The 20,994-nt window shown below is 43.8% G+C and overlaps 1 protein-coding gene across 3 annotated transcripts in view; it reads right to left on the bottom strand.

Annotated features, from left to right (window-relative positions):
• The window catches only part of Nipal2 (NIPA like domain containing 2), a 90,667-nt gene that overhangs the window by 47,598 nt on the left and 22,075 nt on the right, over positions 1 to 20,994 (bottom strand). For all 3 annotated transcript variants that reach the window (XM_042264842.2, XM_076555925.1, XM_076555923.1), the window contains exons 2-3: positions 17,680 to 17,748; positions 15,342 to 15,513 (exon numbers count right to left, since the gene is read on the bottom strand). In XM_042264842.2, the coding sequence (XP_042120776.2) occupies positions 15,342 to 15,513; positions 17,680 to 17,748 (241 nt within the window). The remainder of the gene's footprint in view (positions 1 to 15,341; positions 15,514 to 17,679; positions 17,749 to 20,994) is intronic.

Genomic DNA, 20,994 nt, shown 5'->3' with positions numbered 1-20,994 from the left:
ACTCAAGTTACAAGGAGGTTGTGCATATGCTCTGAGACATACTGACGTTCCAGATGAGCTGGTGTAGACACGGCACCGACTTCTTCATGCACCCTGCTTCACTTGAGGTCAGAAAGAATAGTTTTCCTTTCCTTTGTTGCTAAGCCACAGCTTCATAAATAATCTAGCTTTCCTAGGGAAGTGGGGAGAAATGTCATGTGGGAAATAATTTTATTGCTTCCAGCCAAAAGGACATGACTGTAATAAAAACTTAAAATATACAAAATGCATTGACCTGTATCAACTGCCACAAACCAGTTATGTTTTATGAAACAAATGTGCTCTTTTTTCACTCTAAAAGAATTTAGAATTCTAGTGCACTTCTATACCTATCCATTCACCCATTGATATTTTTTCTGTTTTGAGAGAACATGAAGTTCAGTGTAAATGGATTTATGTTGAGGTCTTTGATCCACTTGGACTTGAGAGGGTGCCTGGACTGGTCTACTCTGGTGACCAGACTAGTGACTACCCTAACTGTCATCATAGAGCCTTCACCCAGTGACTGATGGAAGCAGATGCAGAGATCCACAGCCGGGAGCCAGGATGTCCAATCGATGAGAGAGAGGAGGGATTCTGTGGGCAGGGGACGTAGAGGTCATGATGGGAAAACGTGCAGAGATGACCAGCCACACTGGTGGAAACCCATGAACTATGAACTAATAGCTGTGGAGCCCCATAGGACTAGAATAGGCCCTCTGGATACGGGAGACAGCTGTTTAGCTCCAACGGTTTGGGCCCCCACCCACCCCCAGGCAGTGGGATCAGGATCCGTCCTTGGTGCGTGTGTGTGTGTGTGTGTGTGTGTGTGTGTGTGTGTGTGTGTGTGTGTGTGTGTGTGTGTTGGTCTGTTACTCTTATCTGTGCACACAGAGACCAGAGGGGCTGATGTTCAGTGCTTTCCTCTACCATTCTCCACCATATTTTAAAAATACTCATTTTATTTTAAATTACATGTATGTATGTATGATTTTGTGTGGGTGTGTGTACAAGAGGGCAGATGCCTGCAGAGACCAGTGGTGTCAGGTCACTTGAAGCTGGAGTCACAGGTGGTTGTGAGCTGCCGATGTAGGTGTGGGAAACTAGCTCAGGGTCTCTGCTCTGAACTGCTGAGCCATTTCTCAAGCCCCTGCCACAGCTTTTGGGGTAGGATCTCTAACTGAACCCAGAGCTCATTGTTTCAAGTAGACTAGCTATCAGTGAGTCAGTGGGATCTGTCACCCACCTCACCCCCAGTGCTGGGGTTCAGATATGCATCACTATACCTATTACAGTGCTTTTAGTGGGTGCTGGGGATCCATCTCCCCAGGCCCTCTACCAAGTTTTTACATAGAATAAGATATTTATTTAGTAAAGCAATAAAAATAACATGTTACTATGATAAATTTACTTGTCACTCATTTATATGCAAACTATGGGTAGAGCAGGAGCTGTGCGGAGCAAACCGACCGTCTCTGAACAACAGCTCAGACATGACTTCCTGGAAGAGGAGTGGATTTCTTTAAATGAGCAAAAACAGACCAAAGCACTCCCATGCATCTCTGCAACCAGAGACCTGCCCAGCCCAACCAGTAACCATTGCTTAATGAACTAGAGCAGGGCTGATCATCATATTTTTATTCCCACAGTAACATTTAACATTCAAAATTTGAAAGAGCATTTAAACATCAATAATTTTAAAAAGCCTCAAAATAGCACACCTGCAGGTCTACACGAGGCGTGATTAAACCACAGCCCGAGGCTTTACTTCAGCATCCATACTCTGGGGTAGGCACACTAGAGTAGAGGCTCATGACTTCTTTGCTACCTGACCATCCAAGACACAGAGAATGTTCATAGAGGCTGCTGTTTAATTACTAGGTACCTTTACAGGGGAAAGGGGGAGGGGTATAAAGAAACCTAGGAGGAGAATGTATGCTTTCTAGGCACTCAGTGGTTATAGAGAGTTAACAATGCCCCACCATTCAGACAGGTGCTTTTCCAGGCAGAGCCCACTGTTTGAAGTCACTGAATTGCTATTCTTGGAGAGTGGGAAGTGTTTACAGAATCTGACACCTCTTTCCTGCAAGCTTATCAACTACTGACAGTGGATGGTGCTACTGCAGTTCCTCAGAGAATCATCTGATCTTGGGGCCTGTATATAAAGTTTGCAAAAGGGACCTGAGCTGGGCTGGGCTGCCTTTGGTTCCTTACTTCATTAACCTTAAGGAAATTCTCAGGAAGTGTGAGGTTGCTTCATTAAGATGCTGTAAAGGGGAGCTGGAGAGACAGCTCAGAGGTTAAGAGCACTGACTGCTCTTCCAGAGGTCACAGGTTCAATTCCCAGCACCCACATGGCAGCTAACAACTGTCTGTAACTCCAAGATCTGACACCTCACACAGACATATATGCAGGCGAAAACACCAACACAAATAAAATAGAGATAAATAAATAATTAAAAAAAAAAAAGATGCTGTAAAGACAATCATAAGTAGCCCGGAAGACTTCCCTGCTCTTTGGTTGTCCAAAATGTCACTGAGGGTGAAAACTACAAGTCCCCTTGGAGAACTCTGGGGTGTGGGCTGCAGAGGACAGCAGGGCGCTGTGCTGAGGAGGGTGGAGCAGCACCCAAGCTAACGTGTTCTCTCCGTCTCTCAGCTGGTGAGATGAAGCACATGCACTTTGTTGTTGCCAGGGACCCACTCTGCATATGCAATTACCCAGTGCTTTAAGAGCACACAGATGAAGCCAGGCCTTTTGTGATTTTTTAAAAGTGATTTCACAAATATGAGGGAAAACCAAGAGACAGGCGATCTGTTTTCTGTGATAACTGGGTCTGTGGTGAAGGCACGGCAGGAACAGACATCCATACTACCCTTTCCTTATCAACAGACAGTCCAGGAGTACTCCCCAGTGGGAAAAGAAACCCAAACTTACTATTTAGTAGTAAATAAGTGGCCACAAATACAAACATTCACAAAGCAGAGCAGACAAGCATAAGGAAAAGTCCAATCTCACCAGTCATAACGGAAGGCAAGGCCATGAGGCCGACTGATGACCCGGAAGCAGTGGGTTTGTTACCCTCTACATAGCGACTGCTGCTGGGAGCCGATGTAAAGAGTGATCTCATAATCATCTCATGAACATTGAACTGTTCACAATCCTTGATCTGTGTCTGGGAATCTGTCTTAAGGTAGTAATTAAAAAACTGGAAAGAGTCTAAACCTATCATTACAAAATTATTTTTCCATAGTAGAAAACTAGAACAGGACTCAGTAGTAATGGACAGAATATCACAGTCAATAAAAAATTATGATGGAAAACTACAATGATAAAAATATTCATACGCCTTTAATCCCAGCACTTGGGAGGCAGAGGCAGGTGGACCTCTGTGAGTTTGAGGCCAGCCTGGTCTACAGAGTGAGTTCCAGGAAAGGTGCAAAGCTACACAGGGAAACCCTGTCTCAAAAAACCAAAAAAAAAAAAAAAAAAATTCATATTGTAATATTTTTTAAAATATAGGATATATTTTAAAAATATAAAATTATCTATAAAATATATAGATAATAATTGTGATTATTCTTTTTTGTAAAGATTTATTTTTAATATTTTTAAATTATGTGCATGTGTGTGTGTGCATGCATGTGTCTGTGCATGGGTCAGGTACCTTTGGACACCAGAGGTATTGGGTCCCCCTGGAGTTGGAGTTACCAGTAATGGTTGTGACTTGCCAGGTGTGGGTATTGGACATTGAACTTGGTTCCTTTGCAAGAGCAGCATGTGGCCTTAACCTGACCATTTCCCCAGCCCGGTGGTAACTATGCTATGGAGAGTTCTACATGGGATAACTACTCCTGGGAGACAAGCATCACTGTACTTTATAAATGAAGAAGCACAGAGCGGAAGAGGGTGCGCTCATTACACAATGTCACACAGAGACTGTGGAGACAGGTATAGAATCACAATAGTCATGGTGTCTGTTTAAAAACTGTTAAAGGAAATCCACCACAGGGACAGCATTCCCACTAACTAAGAGGAATATATTGCAGCGTTCTTTTGTATAATATTGTGATCACAATTAATAATATGTACTGCATATTTTTAAATAGTTAAATAGATTTTAAATGTTCTAAACAAAATGTATTGGTGAACTGACAGAATGTTCACTATTTGTCTTGATCTTTTTACAAAACATCACTTTGTACTTTATAAAGATTATAAACAATACAATTATTGTTTGTTAATTAAAAATGTAATTTAATTATTAAAAACTAACTTTAAAAAGAGAAAATATACCAGAATATAAACTGTTTTTATAGGAGCTATGGTGGGGCAAAAGCCTTGATCCAAGGGTAGTTTATGTATTTATTTGCTTAGCCTTGAAATTCCAGTGCTCATTGGTCATGAGACAATTACAAGGTAAGATGTGTCCATGAGTCAGAGGTTTTCTTTTGCTTATTATGAATCACTCAGGTTAGCAATCAGAATGGAGATTCATTCTGCCCAAGGTTGACATGAGACAACTGAGACACACACACACACACACACACACACACACACACACACACACACACACGTATTCTGATTTACAGTTCTAATAAAAACAGATAAAGGCCAAGCATGTGTTTGGTGTCTTCAGCCAGCCTCAGAAGTAGGTATGCACATTGATGCTGGCTTCCCTGTTCTTCCTGATTTATGGAGAAATCAACCTCTACGTTAGCCCGTATTCTCTTCTCAGAAATCACTCAGCATACAAGGCTCAGTGCAAGACTGGCTGCTGTTATGGGAGAGTTATTTAGTGTAATGTGGTCGAGTTGTATTCTAAGGTTCATAAAAAGTCAGGCGGGGGAGTGGAGGGAGGAAGAGAGGAGAGGCAGAGATGAGAGCAACAGCTTGTACAAAGTTTGGTTTGGGTTTATTTCTGTAATTAAGCACAGACCTTCATTAACAGTTAGCATCAAAGGCGGAGTCAGATCTTTGTGTTTTTATAATTATAGATAAATGACGGGCTGGAGAGATGGCTCAGTGGTTAGGAGCACTTGCTGCTGTTGTACAGGACCTGGGTTTAGTTCCCAGCACCCACTTGGTAGCTCACAATGGTCTGTAACTCCTGTTATGAACTCTGACCTCTCGGCCTCCAGGTTTGTTTGTGGTATACAGACATATATGCAGGCAAACACTCACATACACGGAATAAAAATGAAGACATCTTTAAAAAAATAAAAAGGAATGGATAAATGATTGTTCCATTTTAAATTTGTAACACTAAGGTGTTTGTGTTCTCGCTGCTTAAACTATTCCCTCAAATAATCCCTTTCAATTAAAAGTAAGAAACTTCAACAACTATTCAAACGTGCATGGCAGGGCTATTTTTAAAAAAATGATTTTGGTCACTTTTGCTTATTTTGCTCCATTTTTAACCCTTAATTTCCACTTTTACTTTGGTGGTGCCAGGAAAACCAGTACTATGCCACAGCCTATATCCACTGTTTTTAAAAGATAAACTTAACCTAAAGTTAACACACTCACAAACTTGCACACATGAACACTCTTACACACTTTGTTGAAAGGTTATAAATACTAGCACCTATAGGAGCCAATTAGGTAATGTCTAAAGAAAAGGCAAAGAATGCTGTTGGGCTGCAGTGAGGAGGGTGTGGGCTGTGGTGAGGAGGGTGTGGGCTGTGGTGAGGAGGAGACAGGCTGTGGTGATGAGGAGTAGTGGCTATGAGAAACTACACAACATTCGTGAAAGATTCCAGCCACGATTCAACCTAGTGAGCTGCAAGTCTAATGGTACCAAATTGGGCTTTTTTTTTCCTCCGAGACAGGGTTTCTCTGTGTAATAGATATCTGGCTGTCCTGGAACTTGCTTTATACAGCAGGCCGGCCTCGAACTCACAGAGATCCACCTGCCTCTGCCTCCCAAGTGCTGGGATTAAAGGCATGTGCCACCACGCCCAGATTGGATTTTTAAGGAATTGTTTGTGTGACGCAGTCTAGTTTTTGAACATAGGGACATCAATCCATGTCCCTTAAAAACACTGAGTCAAACAGCACAAAGCACTGGCCAGTTCTAGTAACAAGCACCAACGTAGGAAATACTGGTGCGTAACCTCTGACCTAGTCTACAAGTGAGGATCTCATCAATTTTCATTTCCAGGATATTCAACTTATTGTTTTAACTTCTATAATATTAGGGAACACGGTATGTTGATAATATGGGAAGCAGAAGGTAAAAACAATTTAAAAAAATTCCTTTGTTAAAAATATCTCAAAGTCTGCATGAAAAGAATGTACTTACATAATAATGCTACAAACAGAACCCAACGAGTAAATGTCTGGCTTGTGGTTTCTGGCCACTTTATCGTGGTTTTACTACGCTGCTGCTACGAAGCAAACCTCCCAACACTTCCCATCATCCACAATCAGGCCTCAGTCCTGTGGACAGTGAGCATGCTCAGGCGCACTCAGCTCCAACCACACCGAGGCACTGCTCTGAATTATCATTCACCACTCGTTGTAGAATTTTTAGGGGAAAAAAAAAAACATGCCAATTGCAATGTATTCCAGGGAGTTAGGGTATGAAGCTTCCAGGATGTGACAGCTTGAAAAACGTTCTCTTTTGCAGAGAAACCATCTATGTGGGCAGGGGTGAAGGGTCAAGACACTCATTTTGATGAGACAAGTTCTATTTTATTTATGAGGAAAATAAAGATGTAACAGTTGCTCAGATGATGATTCGCATAATTCCAGATGAGGAGATTCACCTGGATTAAGAACAGTAATCCTTCCTTTTCTACATTTTTCTCGGCATGCATTAGACATGAAAAGACTCCAAAAATAAAAAATAAAAAGGTAAAAATAAACACCACTGACAATGTTAATTCTGTATTATAAAATTAATAGCCTATTACTTCATCATCAGCTATTTGTCTAGAAATAGTTTGTGGAACTCTCAAAAAAAAAGTGGTTGAAAAGATGTTTCAAATAAAACTTTAGATTCAGCAATGCTTTCTGCTTGAGAGTGTATGAACAGACATAAGATTAAAACGTCAAAGCTTTAGTCCACACCGTTTATATAAGCTGGGTTTGGACAAATGTACTGAAGAAAAAACACAAGCCAGGTGGAAAAGAGGTATTTTCTGTGTATCTCCAGCACTGAAACCAATACCCACGTGAAACGTTGTCACAGCATCCCTGAAGGCTCAGGGTTGCAGTGAGCGGGTCACGTGGGCAGTGAGCGGGTCACGTGGGCACCGGGTTTGTTGCTCCAAAGGACAGAGACTCCATGGCATCGAGGTGTCTATAACACTACGTGTCACTTGCTCATTGTGTTTCCTCTCATTTGTTCCTAATAAAAAACCTTGGAGACTAAAATTTCTGCTTGACCTGACTTCTCTGGAATTTCAAGACCCTGGCAGGGCTCATGAGCCTCACTCCGACCATCTTCCAATGGACTGCAGACACTGTTCTGCTGGGGCCCTCAACAGCACCAGGGAAACGTGAGAAGGCAGAGATCCCGCCTAGGTCAAGGCTTTGACAACTCACAGCAGCTGGCTGATTAGGGGAATCAGACAGAGAACAGGCACAGGCCTGACTCGTGTCCTCTTCTCGGGTATTAGCTCCCAGCCTTAGTCCAAATCACTGGACAACAGGGAGACTGGTTTTTATTTCTGAGGAAATTATTCCTGGGCCAATGAGAGCCTGCTGCTAATAAATGCTTTGTTCAATAGAAAATTCCAAGTATTTGATATCACATGATTACTTCTGAATTCAGTCTACCTTTTACTTCTATTCACCTTAGCCATGATTAAGAATGGTGCTAAGTTTGAATATCTCACACAGCACCTGACATGGTGGATACTCATTCAGTATTCATTTCTTACCATTAACCGTGTATCATCTGAAGCATCATCAATATTTAAATTGTGGGAAGATCTCTCTCCTAGGCTTGAAATCAGTGTGCTCGTAAGCATGGAACTGAAGAGCAGCTTGGTGCTTCCTACCCACTCCCCTCTGGAATCAGTCTCCTTCCAAACTCTCCAGCTTACCACCCTAGAATAAGTTGACTTTATACTGAGTGAGGTTCCCTATAAATCTCCCCAATTCCACATAACCTCAAATTCTGGATTGTAGGTAACTTGCTTGTTTTTAGCTATCTCTAAATACTTACATATAGCATAGAACTTAGTTATGGAGGTATACAGTGGACAACAATTAAGTGTGAGGCCATATTTTGTAGATGCATGAATGGTCTTATTCATCCCCTCTGGGACTGGCTTAGGAACTTCCTAGTATTCACAGGAGTGAATATTCTCCACTGTCTTGCAGTGATTGATCATTGTGCCACATCAGAAATTGAACTCTTTGGTTGGAGAAATGGCAGTTAAGAGTACATAACGTTCTTGCAGAGGACTTGAGTTCTGTTGTTAGACCGTGTGTGTGTGTGTGTGTGTGTGTGTGTGTGTGTGTGTGTGTGTGTTCACAACTATCTGTAACTCTAGCTTCAAGGGGTCTGATGTCTCCGGCCTCTGTAGGCACTTGCACTCATATGCATATATCCATACCCCTTCCCCTTATATATTAAACCTTAAAATTAAAAACAGGAACTGAATTTTTAAGCACTTATGCCCAGACCAGTTCTGCAGCCATGTTGTATGAGTCTCTGTGTCAGTCTCTCTCAGATCATAAGCAATGAGACACGCAGTCCCCAGTCCCCAGGGTCTCCACTGAATGGTGAAGCAGATGCGAGGGTCATTGTGCGCATGTGGAACATTGCTGAAGAGCAGGTGTAAGTCACGCATTGTTCACAGCTATGCAGCTGTATAAGGTGTTCAGTGCACAAAAACTCCATATGTATTTCTCAGGATGGTCACAAAAATTCGCAGATGGACAGAAATAAAATACCATATGAAGGGGCCATCTTTTTCTAATTCACAAAATTCCACCATGCAAATGAGAAGTGGGTCTGTGTAGAACGTGAAGAGAGCAAAGAATGAGATTGTTTAACTCAGTCTAAAAGACAGGAAAGGCCTCCTAAAGAAGAAGGTTACCCAGACAAGAAGGATTAGCAGGTCAGTCATTAAAACTCCACAGCATATAATTTATTTCCTTCCTTCCTTCCTTCCTTCCTTCCTTCCTTCCTTCCTTCCTTCCTTCCTTCCTTCCTTCCTTCCTTCCTTCCTTCCTTCCTTCCTTCTTTCCCTCCCTCCCTCCCTCCCTTCCTTCCTTCCCTCAGGTGTCATTTTTTAGGCTCCACTCACCTTTTCTTTGAGACAGGGTTCCTCACTAGCCTGGAACTCACCAAGTAGGTTAGGCTAGTCAGCTGGCCCCAGGGATCCAACTGTTTCTGCCTCTCCACTGACTGACTGCATTACAAACACACCACCCTGCTAAGCAAGCTTGTCTGCTCACCTGCCTGCCTGCCTGCCGGTCACTGTTCACTCTCCCACCCACCCTCCCTCCCTCCTTCCCTCCCTTCTCTTTTCCCTCCCTCCCTCCTTCCTTCCTTCCCAAGTGGGGCTCGGGGGATTGAACTCATCTCCTGACTGAGTCATTGCACCAGTTACTATCTATCTAGCATGTCTTTTTAATGGATTTCTGGTACAATAATAAATAGCTTCTAAAAAGTACACAAAAGTTGGAGATGAAAATAAGTGTGCCCTTCAGCCCGAGTTATAAATACAGGACACAGAGCTGATCTGAAGAGAGCAGGAAGAGGTAGACCACACACTTAGAGGACAACGCTTTCTTCACCTGATAAACTTCCTTCCTTTCCCACCCTGTCCACCCTCCCCTTTTCTTCCCACCATGATTTTTTTGTTTTGCTTTTTTTGTCTTTTTAAACTATATTTTTATTTTATTATTTGAGAATTTCTTACAATATACTTTACTTTGATCATATTTATTCCCCATCTCCTCCCAGACCCACCCCACACCCTCACTGACCCCTTCATAACTTTGTAGGTTTTTTTAATAGTCTATCACCTCCAATCTGTGCTGCCCAATGAAGATCATGGACCTTCCAGAGGCCACACCCTAAAGAGAACCGACTCTTTCTGCCATCAACTATCAACGGTACCTCCGTTAGGGGCGGGAGCTATAAGGCCCTCCCTGCCACACTGGAATGCTGACTGCCTTGATCTCATGTAGGCAGCCGTAGATGCTGCGAGTTCATGAGTGGGACCATACTATCATGTCTGGAAGATGCCAGTTTACACAGGTTTACTCTGCCTCTCCCTAACAGTTGGCTGTTAAAGTCTTCCTATTCCCTCTTCCAAGATGGTCCCTGAGCCTTAAGAAGGAGTGCCTTTTATTTATTAAGAAAGAGTCTTCATGCGTAGCCATGGCTAGCCTGGCCATGAGCTAGTGGCTGTCTTCCTGCCTCAGCCTCCTGAGTGCTGTGGTGCTGGTGTGCACTATCGTGCCGGTCCTGTGCTGTTCTATAAACTGTGCTTGTCTTGGTTTCTTACTTGGAAATTCTGGAATTTTACAACATGTTCCTAGGGAGAATGTGGAGGAGTGTTCTTGCTGCTTCATGGATGAACAGTTCTACTTCCTGCTTCCTGCAAATTAACCACTGCATGGATAAGAACAATGCAAAGCATTCCCAAATTGGCTCATCCGTTTTAGAACGAGGAGCAAACTCCATCATAAAGGACATCGTACTCTGTTTCTGTGTAACGATAATAATAATTATATGCACAGCTGCATGTCAAACTGTCTTCTTCCATAGCTGAGGTTACTTGGGTCTTCACGTCACTCTGAAATAGCAACTATTTTTACCACCGCTTTACAGATTAGTGATCTGAGGCATAAAGTGGTTTAAACTCCGTGCGTGAGGATGCAGGGGGCAGCAGTGGGATGCAGCCAGGCAGTGTGTCCCCAGAGCTGTGCTCGGGACGGTCCTGCAGGCTGCTTCCCCGGAGCACTAGTCAGCCTAGGCGCTGACGACACTGCAGCCGCGAGCTTCCTAGAGACAGACCACCCGAGTCACATTGAGAATGAACTCCTGCAGCCCCGCCAGCGTTCTTAGAATAAGCTTGGGGACCGTTGTCTGTGGAGAAAGAAAGTGACACAAAGGTGGCTCCCACACTCGCTGCTGGAGCTCGGCCTGGGCACGGAGCCCCACCAGAGCTGCGGGCTCTTCCTCTGCCAAGTCTTTAGAAGGCTTGGGGCGTTTGTGAGCCTCACCTAAAGGGTTTTCTGCAGAGATTACTGTATCTGAGGTGCTCCACATAGAAGTGCCTGTGGCCACCGGGTTCTGGAGATGGGTTTATTGACCTTCCTCTGAAGACACACAGTAGCTCACGCCCCATGGAACTCTTGACCCCCAAACTCTGATACCTCTGCGATTATGGAATCACATAAAACTTTCTACTACGTGTATTTATTTGTATAAGTAAGACAGTCAGAGGCCAGCCTGCAGGAGTCAGTTTTCACCTTCCAGGTTCCAAATGCACCACCATGCCAAATACACACACACACACACACACACACACACACACACACACACATTTAAAAGCAAAAGACAGCCACCACCGCCCAAAATCGTTAGAGTCCATGTTGTGGTGCTGTAAGAGTGCCCATGAGCACATGTCCATTAGTTGCAGTGGTCTTGGGAGCCAGCTGCTGTGTGTCACACCCTTGTCCAAACAGCTTTACTTGGAAATGTTCATTGTAATGAGTTGTTGGTCTGGTTCAAGGCCTCTGGCGTCTGGTACACCATCAGTACTGGATCCACACTGAAACTCCTGCTGTTGCCCTGAGTCGTGGAGACTGGCTGTGGTTCCACAGCACCAGTCTCTTCTTGTGCTCCAGCAGCTTGTAGATGGGGTTGATGTTGGAGTGGGCCAACTCAAAGCCATGGATGTGGGCCTGGGAGGGAGTTCTGAAACCAACCCTCAGGTGAAGGGAGGGGAGGAGCCAGGTCTCCTGTGCCCTAGCCAAGAGAGCCCACAGTGAGGGGTGGGGCTAGCCATCCTGAATGCAGGGCCAGCTGTCCCATGAAGGGCAGGGCCAGCTCTCCAGTGTCTAGGCCACTGGGCCGACTCTCCTGCTTGGGGCAGGACCAGTTCTCCCAGGGCCAGTGAGGAGTGGGGCCAGCTCAGCATGGCCCTCTGACTTCAACATGCATGTTCTGCATGGCCCCCAGTGGGAACATAGGCTACACAGACCTCAGCTGCAGGAGGAACACAGACCCAGCCATGGCTCTCAGCAGCAGTCTGGGCCTGGCCATCACCATGGCCCTGGGCGGCAGGCCGGCCACTCAGATCAGTATGGCCCCAGTGGCAGCATGGCCCTAGCACACCAACATGGCCTCAGGTGGCGGCCCAGACCCTGGGTATCCACACAGCCTTTGGTGGTAATAGGAGTCTCAGATATCAACACAGACCCTGGCTGTGGGAAGATCACAGACCCGGACATGGCCCTTGGCAGAAGTCTGAGTCAGGTCACCATGGCCCCAGGTGGCAGTGCAGGCCACCCACATCAGTCAGTTCCTCACTGCCTTCGCTTCTTCAGTTCTGCCTCTTTCCACAGCACATGAACTGTTCCACTTCTCATTCTCTCTCTCTCTCTCTCTCTCTCTCTCTCTCTCTCTCTCTCTCTCTCTCTCTCTCTCTCTCTCTCTCTCTCCTTCACCAAATATTTGCTATCAGAATGATGCCCGCAAGGACCTTGTGGACCTGTGGGTGTTCTTCACCCACCAGAGCCAAGCTGGACTGGGAGGGCCTGTGAGTGTCTTCAGCAAGTCTGGGCTGAGCAGCACTTCGAGGGTCTCTGGATGGTTTTAGATGCTCCGAAAGGCGGTAGCTAAAATGTTCTCCAGGGGGAACATAAATTGAGGCTAAGAGCACACAAGCAACAATGACCTATATCATTATGAAAAGCTCACATGTCCAGGCAGAGGGATCACAGAAGAGCGGGGGCACAGGAAGGGGACACACTAAGTGGCAGGCTGGACAACTTAACTCCCTAGTTATCAATGAGCTCTTTGAGCAAGCACAATGACCCAAGCAGGTCCACAGCTTCCTTGACGGTCTTTGAGGGGTATCACTGCCCACTTCTGGTAACTTGGGAATTCTCATCTTAACTATTCTTACTACAACGTTTTCCCAAGAGCTAGGAGAACAGGAGGTAAACAGAGTCAATACAGTGCGGTGCACACAGCCCTCCTCTAGGTAGACTCTGGTGCTGCCCACACACTCTTTCCTCAGACATTTCATGGAAAGAGTGTGGTAATATTTTATTTGTGCTGAAATGTGGTGATATTTTATTTATATGTTTATAATAAATAAAGTTTGCCTGGAGATCAAAGGACACAGATAGCCAGCCATATACTAAAGTCAGGCGGTGGAAGTACACGCCCTTAATCCAAACACATGGCAGGCAGGTGTGTTTAAAGACACAGCCAAGTGTGGTAACCCACGCCTTTAATCCCAGTACCAACCATAGAGACCTGGAGGTCTGTACAGACAGGCAGTTACAAGGAAGTGAGGTGGCTGGGCTAAGAGCCAATGAGAGGGCAGAACATCAAGGCAATAAAGGCACAGGTTAGACAGGAAGAAGTGGTTCTCTTGGGAAGCTAAGGCATGGTGAGCTAAGGTTAGTTGGTGACTCTCACTAATTCTCTGATCTCTACAGCTTTCACCCCTGTATTTGGCTCTGTGTTTCTTATTTAACAAGACTGTTTAGAAATTCATCTACAAAAGAGCATTACAGAAAGAAACAAGAGCAGAGATGACGAAATGCACAACCCGAAGAGACAGAAAAGCAGGAAGCCCCCTGCCCCATGTTCACAACTCAATAAAAACTCTTACCTGTTATTTCTCAGATATTAAGAAGAAACAAATCTAAAATATCTGTGGATGTATTATATGCAATACAATAGAACACACGCCCAACTTACCTATTTTATTGGGATGTTAAAAATGGTAAATGACTGCCTAAATTTTGTCTCCTCAGGGTAGTACCAGCATGTGGATTTTTTGTATGTGTGCGTAGTTATGTTGTATGCACGTGTGTAAACACGTGTGTGGTGGGTGCTACCCTGTGCGTATATGTGGAGACCTGAGGACAGTGTCAGACGTCCTCCTCTGCTGCTGGTCATCTTACTTTCTGCACACAAAGTCCCTCACTGGACCTGGAGCTTATGGTTGCAGCCAGAGTGCCTGGCCAGGGAGTCCCTGGGATCTACCTCTGTTCCACCTGCTGTTCTGAGCTTACGAGCAAATGCTGCTCAGCCTGGCTTTTACAGGGATCCTGGGGATCCAAACTCGGGTTCTCCCGTCTATGAGGCTGGCATACACTCTAACCCATGCAGCCATCTCCCTGGACTCAATGTGGGGGTTCAACAATCTCCAGAAAGTGAAGTAAGTATTCCTTGTAAAACATCGACTATAATATAATCTTCAAAATTTGAAAAGTTAAGAGGAGAAGCTTCTCAAATAAAATGGAATTCTGTCTGTCTACATATTATTTCAGTTTAAGTTACACTTCGCGGAGAGTGCACATCACCTTGTGGGGAAATGTGAAACCTGGGCTGTGGGATCATATGCTGTGCTTGATCTTGACATTCACAACAACTATCAATGTGAAACCTGGGCTGTGGAATCGTATGCTGTGCTTGATCTAGACATTCACAACAACTATCAAGTTGTTTCTATTTCAATGAAGATTCTAAATTCACAGAAATTTAGAAACATGCTATTTCCATAGCAGCAGATAAAGAATAAAATGCAAAGATTTTTTTTATTAGTTTTTAACAAGGCTTATAGAATTTATCCTCCTTGTTAGCAGTGATTTTTGCTCTTTAGGAGAAATCTCATTTTATTCATCTTTAAATGTACTTAGTCATATAAATTTTGAAAGTGGGTAATTGTGACATTACTATAAAACTGCACATTCTTATGGTAATGCAGAATAATTCATTTTTAATTTTTAATGCCAAAGAGAGGCCAAACTATGGTTCAGGATCAGACAACAGTGATCCAACTGCATGTATTATCAGTTTAACATAAAAATAAAATATAACTGCATAGAGATGCTTTTAGATAGTCCGTTAGTGATCAAAAACACAGCATAACTTTTAAAGTGACTTAACTTTTAGGACTCAGATGTTGAGAATATGGCCTTTAGGTGTAAATGGAACAGTTATAGCATGCATGTTTCTATGTGGTTATTGTGGTGCCTGGGAGGGCATAACAGAGATCACAACTGTGACCCTCTGTTAACCTACTCAGAAATCCGGGACTAAGACATTCTTCCGTGCTCCATCTCTTATCAATTATCCTAATGTATAAACATCTGAACGGCCTACCTGTAACCGACAGACAGCCCAGTGGCGCGATCAAAGTGATGGGGGCGACTCCGTAGGCCGCACAGTTCCCCACCTCTCCTATGGCCATCAGCAGCCCTCCACTCCACCAAAGCACACTCTTAAAGTACGGCTTAGGGTGCTCTTTCTGGGCCAAATGGAGATGAGAGTATTTCTGGAAGCAAATCAGAACATAAATAGAAAACATTTCTACCCAATTAAAACATGCTGTCAATTTTTACTTTATTTTTTGAGGCAAGTTCTCACTGTGTATCCTTGGTTGGCCCAGCACTCACTATGTAGACCAGGCTGGCCTCAAACTCTCAGCAATCCCTCTGCCTCTGCCTCCTAAGTGCTGGCGTTAAAGGCATGCACTACCAAGTCTCACTTGCTTGGAAAGTTTAGATGTCACTTTACATCAGAGCTTTCTCATTTATTTGCTGACTAGTATGGCTACCTGTCTGTCCCAAGCAGAAGCATTTCTATAGGGTCTTTTTTTTTTTTTTTTTTTTGGTTTTTTCGAGACAGGGTTTCTCTGTGTAGCTTTGCGCCTTTCCTGGAGCTCACTTGGTAGCCCAGGCTGGCCTCGAACTCACAAAGATCCGCCTGCCTCTGCCTCCCGAGTGCTGGGATTAAAGGCGTGCGCCACCACGCCCGGCTCTATAGGGTCTTTTATGGAACACACTGATTTTTCTCTCACAGCTCTGTAATGTGTACTCTCATCACTACCTGAAAGCAAGCATCCTATAGAGGCGAGGAGCGTTTTTAGAGCACTATGACGAGACAGGTTATTTTAGAATTTAAAATAGATCCAGATCCCAAAAGAAACATTAACAAGATGAAGGCAGTGAGGTATTAGAGTGTTTTTAGAAGGGATTCAGATGTATGGGTTGAAGCATCTACTACAATTAATATAGCAGAGATAATGCAAGTTGCTGGGAAGTGTGGCGGGTAGACTCATTCATATGTGGTCTAAATATTTCTTTGTATTTAAAATATAAATGCTGGGCTGGAGAGATAGCTCAGCAGTTAAGAGCACTGGCTGCTCTTCCAGAGGATCCAGGTTCAACTCCCAGCACCCACATGACAGCTCACAACTGTCTGTAACTCCAGTTCTAGGAGATCTGACACCCTCACACCAATGCACATTAAAGATAAAGTATTAAAATATAAGTGCAATGTGCTAGAGGTACAGTTCGGTGGTAGCATGCGTCATGCGCCTGTACGATGCATTGGGTTTCATCCCCGCACTGCAAAATGAAGCAAGCCCATGCATTCCAAGGAACTCATTAAGTACGTTTTCCCTAGACTTTAGGAAAACTGAGCATATTCCCTAGAAGACTAGTGGACTGGTCCAGATCATCTTTAAAACACGGGACATGAAAACAACTCAGTTGTGAATTAGCGTGACACAGAGTACACGTGGGATCCGAGCACAGCTCAGGAGACTGGTTCTTCCTCACCATGCGGGCCTGGGCTAGAGGCAAGTGCCTTTACCCATGAGCCATCTTACTGGCCCTAGAGCTCTCTTTATAAATGTTATAGTTTGGTCTAAAATGTCCCACAGTGGGACAGCTTCCTGTCACCATCTCCTAAAGAGACAGGATCTACTTGAAGAAGTTAGGTACTGGGGACATGTCCTTGATGGGGGCACTGTAACCTCTCCTAATGTCCCCTCCACTCCATCCTGCTTCGTGGACACAGGAGGTGAATAGGTCTCTTCTGCCATGATGGACTCACTGCCACAGGCCAAGTGGGACAGGACAAAGTGGACATGACTCAAAACAAATCTTTCCTTTACTAGATTTTCTCGGGTGCTTTGTCACAATGACAGATCTCAGTAAAATAAAACATGATTTATTTCCATATTTTTCAGGAATAAATATGTTTCTTAGAAATTACTAACAATTATATTAGGCTATGGTCTAGTAAAGTTTTACATAAAATTATATAACATTCAAGGAGATATTTTGATATTCAGACCAATTTTAACTCAGCTTTAGAAACTATATTTGGTTTGATTCTGTTGCAAAATGACTTACTAAATGATTTAAAATTTAGATTGAATTCATGGTTTGGTTTAAAATTCAGATTTCATTCAGTTTTTAGTTTAGCAACAGCAGTTCTCTGGGGTTTCTAATTCACATGAAGTTCTTACTGTATATCCTACATTTTTCAAGACCTTTAGTCTACATAGTTCCATCACAAAATATAATTTTTTATTATTTTTCTTCTTTCTTTTTTAGTGGATGAAAGAGCTGCAGAAGCCAAAGCCCCTCCCCATGACAGGTACACTACACTCCCGATAAAACTGCAGTCAGAAAAGTACAGTTTTTCTTACCTGGATATTTAGGGAAATGCTGATCACCAAGTTTCCTAAAATAGCCAGCAAAACTCCAAAAAGGTGAACCTGTAAAAGGAAATGTTTTCTCTTAATATTTAGAAACAGTACTTGTAGGATATTTGGCAGTGGTGGGTGGTGGTGGTGGTGGTGGTGGTGTTGGTGGTGGTGGTGGTGGTGGTGGTGGTGGTGGTGGTGGTGGTGGTGGTGGTATGCTGCTGTATTAACTGACTTACTCATCTGCTCGGCTCTGCTTCACCTACATTTTCCAAACCTACCCTGGGAATAACATTTAAATAAAGTGAGAAAGTAACCAAATACTGGATTTTGGAAATGACTCGGTCAGGGTCAGTGAGGTGGCTCAGTGGGTGAGAGCATGTCCTGGTCATCTCAACAATCTGGCTTTGATCCAGAGAACCCACAGCGAAAAGAGAGATCTGACTTCTGAAAGTTGTCCTTTGACCTCCACACACATGCTGTCCATGCATGCTCTCATGTACACACACACACACACACACACACACACACACACACACACACACACACCACGAATAAAATTAGAAATAATTGTTAAGTCATAGCCAGGTAGCTCATGCCTGTAACCCAAGCACTAAGGAGGCAGAGGTGGGAGGCGCAGGCAAGAGGGTCCTAAGGCTAGCCTGAGCTACATAGTGAGATCCTCTCTTGGAAAAGAAATAACTGAGTCCTTTACTCAATTTCCTAGGCATTTGTCTGCCCCATTCAGTAAACAGCCATCAGGGTCTTACTGCCCATGGAGATGCTTCTGACTTAGCTGTTCTGTTCATTTTGTTTTCTCTTAATATACCCAGAAGAACTGTGGTATGAAAAAGATCACAGGATTCAAAGGGAAATCATAGATCTGCTGTTCTCTGATCCTTGACAAGTTAGTTCACCTTCCTGGCCTCAGGAAAAAGGAGGAAGATGTTTTCCAGAGCCTTTACCTCTAAAGTGTCCCACTAGACAGACTGCATCCCCAGTACTCCTCTGATCTCCATCTCCTGGGGTCTCGGAAGTTGACTACATCACCAATGCCAGCTCTGCCAGCCCCCACACTGCCCTCACCTGAGCCATTCAGCTGTTCAAACGCACTGCTCTACTTCCGGTAAGTGGCACACGCACCCTCAGGTGGGTGGAGCACTGGATTCATCCAGTGCTCCTGTTCCCCATCAGTTCTCTCCAATTAGACTTTACCCTCCTGGCCTGTGGCGGTCTAGAGCATCTCAGAACCTTAACTCAGACCCTTCACGGCAAATTCTATTTCTTCTTTAATATCCTCATGTGTGCCATCAGGCTCTACAAGGAAAAGGCAAATTCTCTGAGACAGAAGAACCAAGTCTTATGTTTCCACTGAGTATTCTAAATAATCTACTCCTCAAAGTTGGGTGATTAGTAAATACTTGAAAAGTATGTAACAGTTTAAATAAGAACCATGAAGGTTAAAAAAGTTCTGCCCAAATGTTTACCATAGATAGATGGTGAATTATTTGATAATTTTAAAATGATTCTTTGTGGGCTGTTGAGATGGCTCCATGGGTAAAGTAATTTCTGTGCAACATGAGGACTTGAGTTCTGACTCCAGCACCCATATAAAGTTAGGGTAGTGGTGCATGTCCGTAACCCCGGAACTGGGGGTAGAGACAGGTGGGGCCTGGAGCTTACCGGCCAGCCAGTCCAGCCAAATCAGGTAAACCCCAGGTTCAGTAAGACATCCTCTCACAAACCATAATGTGGAGGGTCGGGGAGAGAGCTCAGTGGATGTAAGTGCTGACGATTCACACCTGACGGTGTGAGTTCAATCTCTGGAACCATATAAAAAGCAGAAGCAGTGGTTTGTGTTCGTACTTCCGGCACTCCCACCCTGAGGTGAGCAGTGGGGGCAGGAGAACTGACCAGAAGCTCGTGGGCCGGCTAATTTAGAGCAAGCTAGTCTAGAGCGAGCTACAAGGCAGAATCAACAAGAGGGACCCTGCTTCAGAAAGGTAGAAGGCAAGAACAAACTCCCCAAAGTTGTCCTTTGTCTTCCATACATTCACAGTGGCCCCTGCACTCCTGCGCGCGCATGCGCGCACGCGCGCACTCACACACACAGACACAGACACACATACACACAGACACACACAGACACACACACACACACACACACACACACACACACACACACACACACAGCCCTTGAGGAAGACATCCAAGGTCAACCTCTGGTCTCCATGTGCACATGCACATATATGCATGTGTATTTGCACACAAACATAAGCGTGCATATACTACATGCACACTCACACACATACAGATGTACTTGATACTCTCATCCAGCCACAAATGTGTAAAATTCCTAAGTATAAACTAGCAATGGTACAGAGAGCTTCTCTTAGTCTACAGAATGTAACTTCCAGCTAGGTTCAAATTCCAAAGAAAGAGCTATGTGAATTTCAAGTGAACAGCACAACCACAAGACCTCCTTTTCAGAAGTAAAGTGTCTTTGAGGTTTTAGAGTTCTATTAGCCAAGCCAAAGTAAAATTTTGTATTTAAAAAATGAAGCAGCAAAGTTGAAAACTCATTTTACAGTTGATATATAATATGGTGTCTAGTCAGTTAAGGTTTTGTTCTTAATAAAGGCACTGGGTGGTAATTTTGCTCACTGTTGCTCATGGAGAATGCTTGTGTCACAGTACAATGCACTATTTCCATGATTCTTACTTACAGTTTAATGCATTTGGCAATAATTAGGAAAACAAAGAATCAAAAGAAAGTTAGCATTGAATGGATAATTATGAAAATCTTCCATAGCTATAAAAGTAAATTGCTGACTCTAAAATCCTTTAAATCGTTTAAAGAACCATTCAAAAGACACCAGGCTGGGTGGTTTTAAAATTGGTGGCCAGATTTGGCAAGGGTTTCTTGTATGTGACACCAAAATCTCATATGATAAAAAATATATATATACAGGTTGGACTTCATCAAGATAAAAACCTTTTATTGTTGGTTTTTGTGGTGCTGGTGGCCATCCCTGTTTTTCTGTCATCTGCTAGGCAAACACTTCTTCAGAGATATAGGCCAAGCTCACATCAGAACCTCCTGTTCCTCAGATAACTTTGTCAACATACTGAAGAGGCAAACAGCAGAACAGAAGGAATATTTATGAATCCTTATCTAGTGGGGCTTGATATCCAGGACACTGCATTAAAAACCCCTACAATCCAATAAGGCAATACATGCACAAGAGTGGAGCGGGTTTTTCCAGAGAAGACTACAAATCAAAACCACAGTGCTATACCACTGCACACCAGGGAAGA

This window comes from Peromyscus maniculatus, chromosome 20, assembly GCF_049852395.1.
Source record: "Peromyscus maniculatus bairdii isolate BWxNUB_F1_BW_parent chromosome 20, HU_Pman_BW_mat_3.1, whole genome shotgun sequence".
Lineage (NCBI taxonomy): Eukaryota > Metazoa > Chordata > Mammalia > Rodentia > Cricetidae > Peromyscus > Peromyscus maniculatus.
This window is presented reverse-complemented; position numbering and strand designations above follow the sequence as displayed.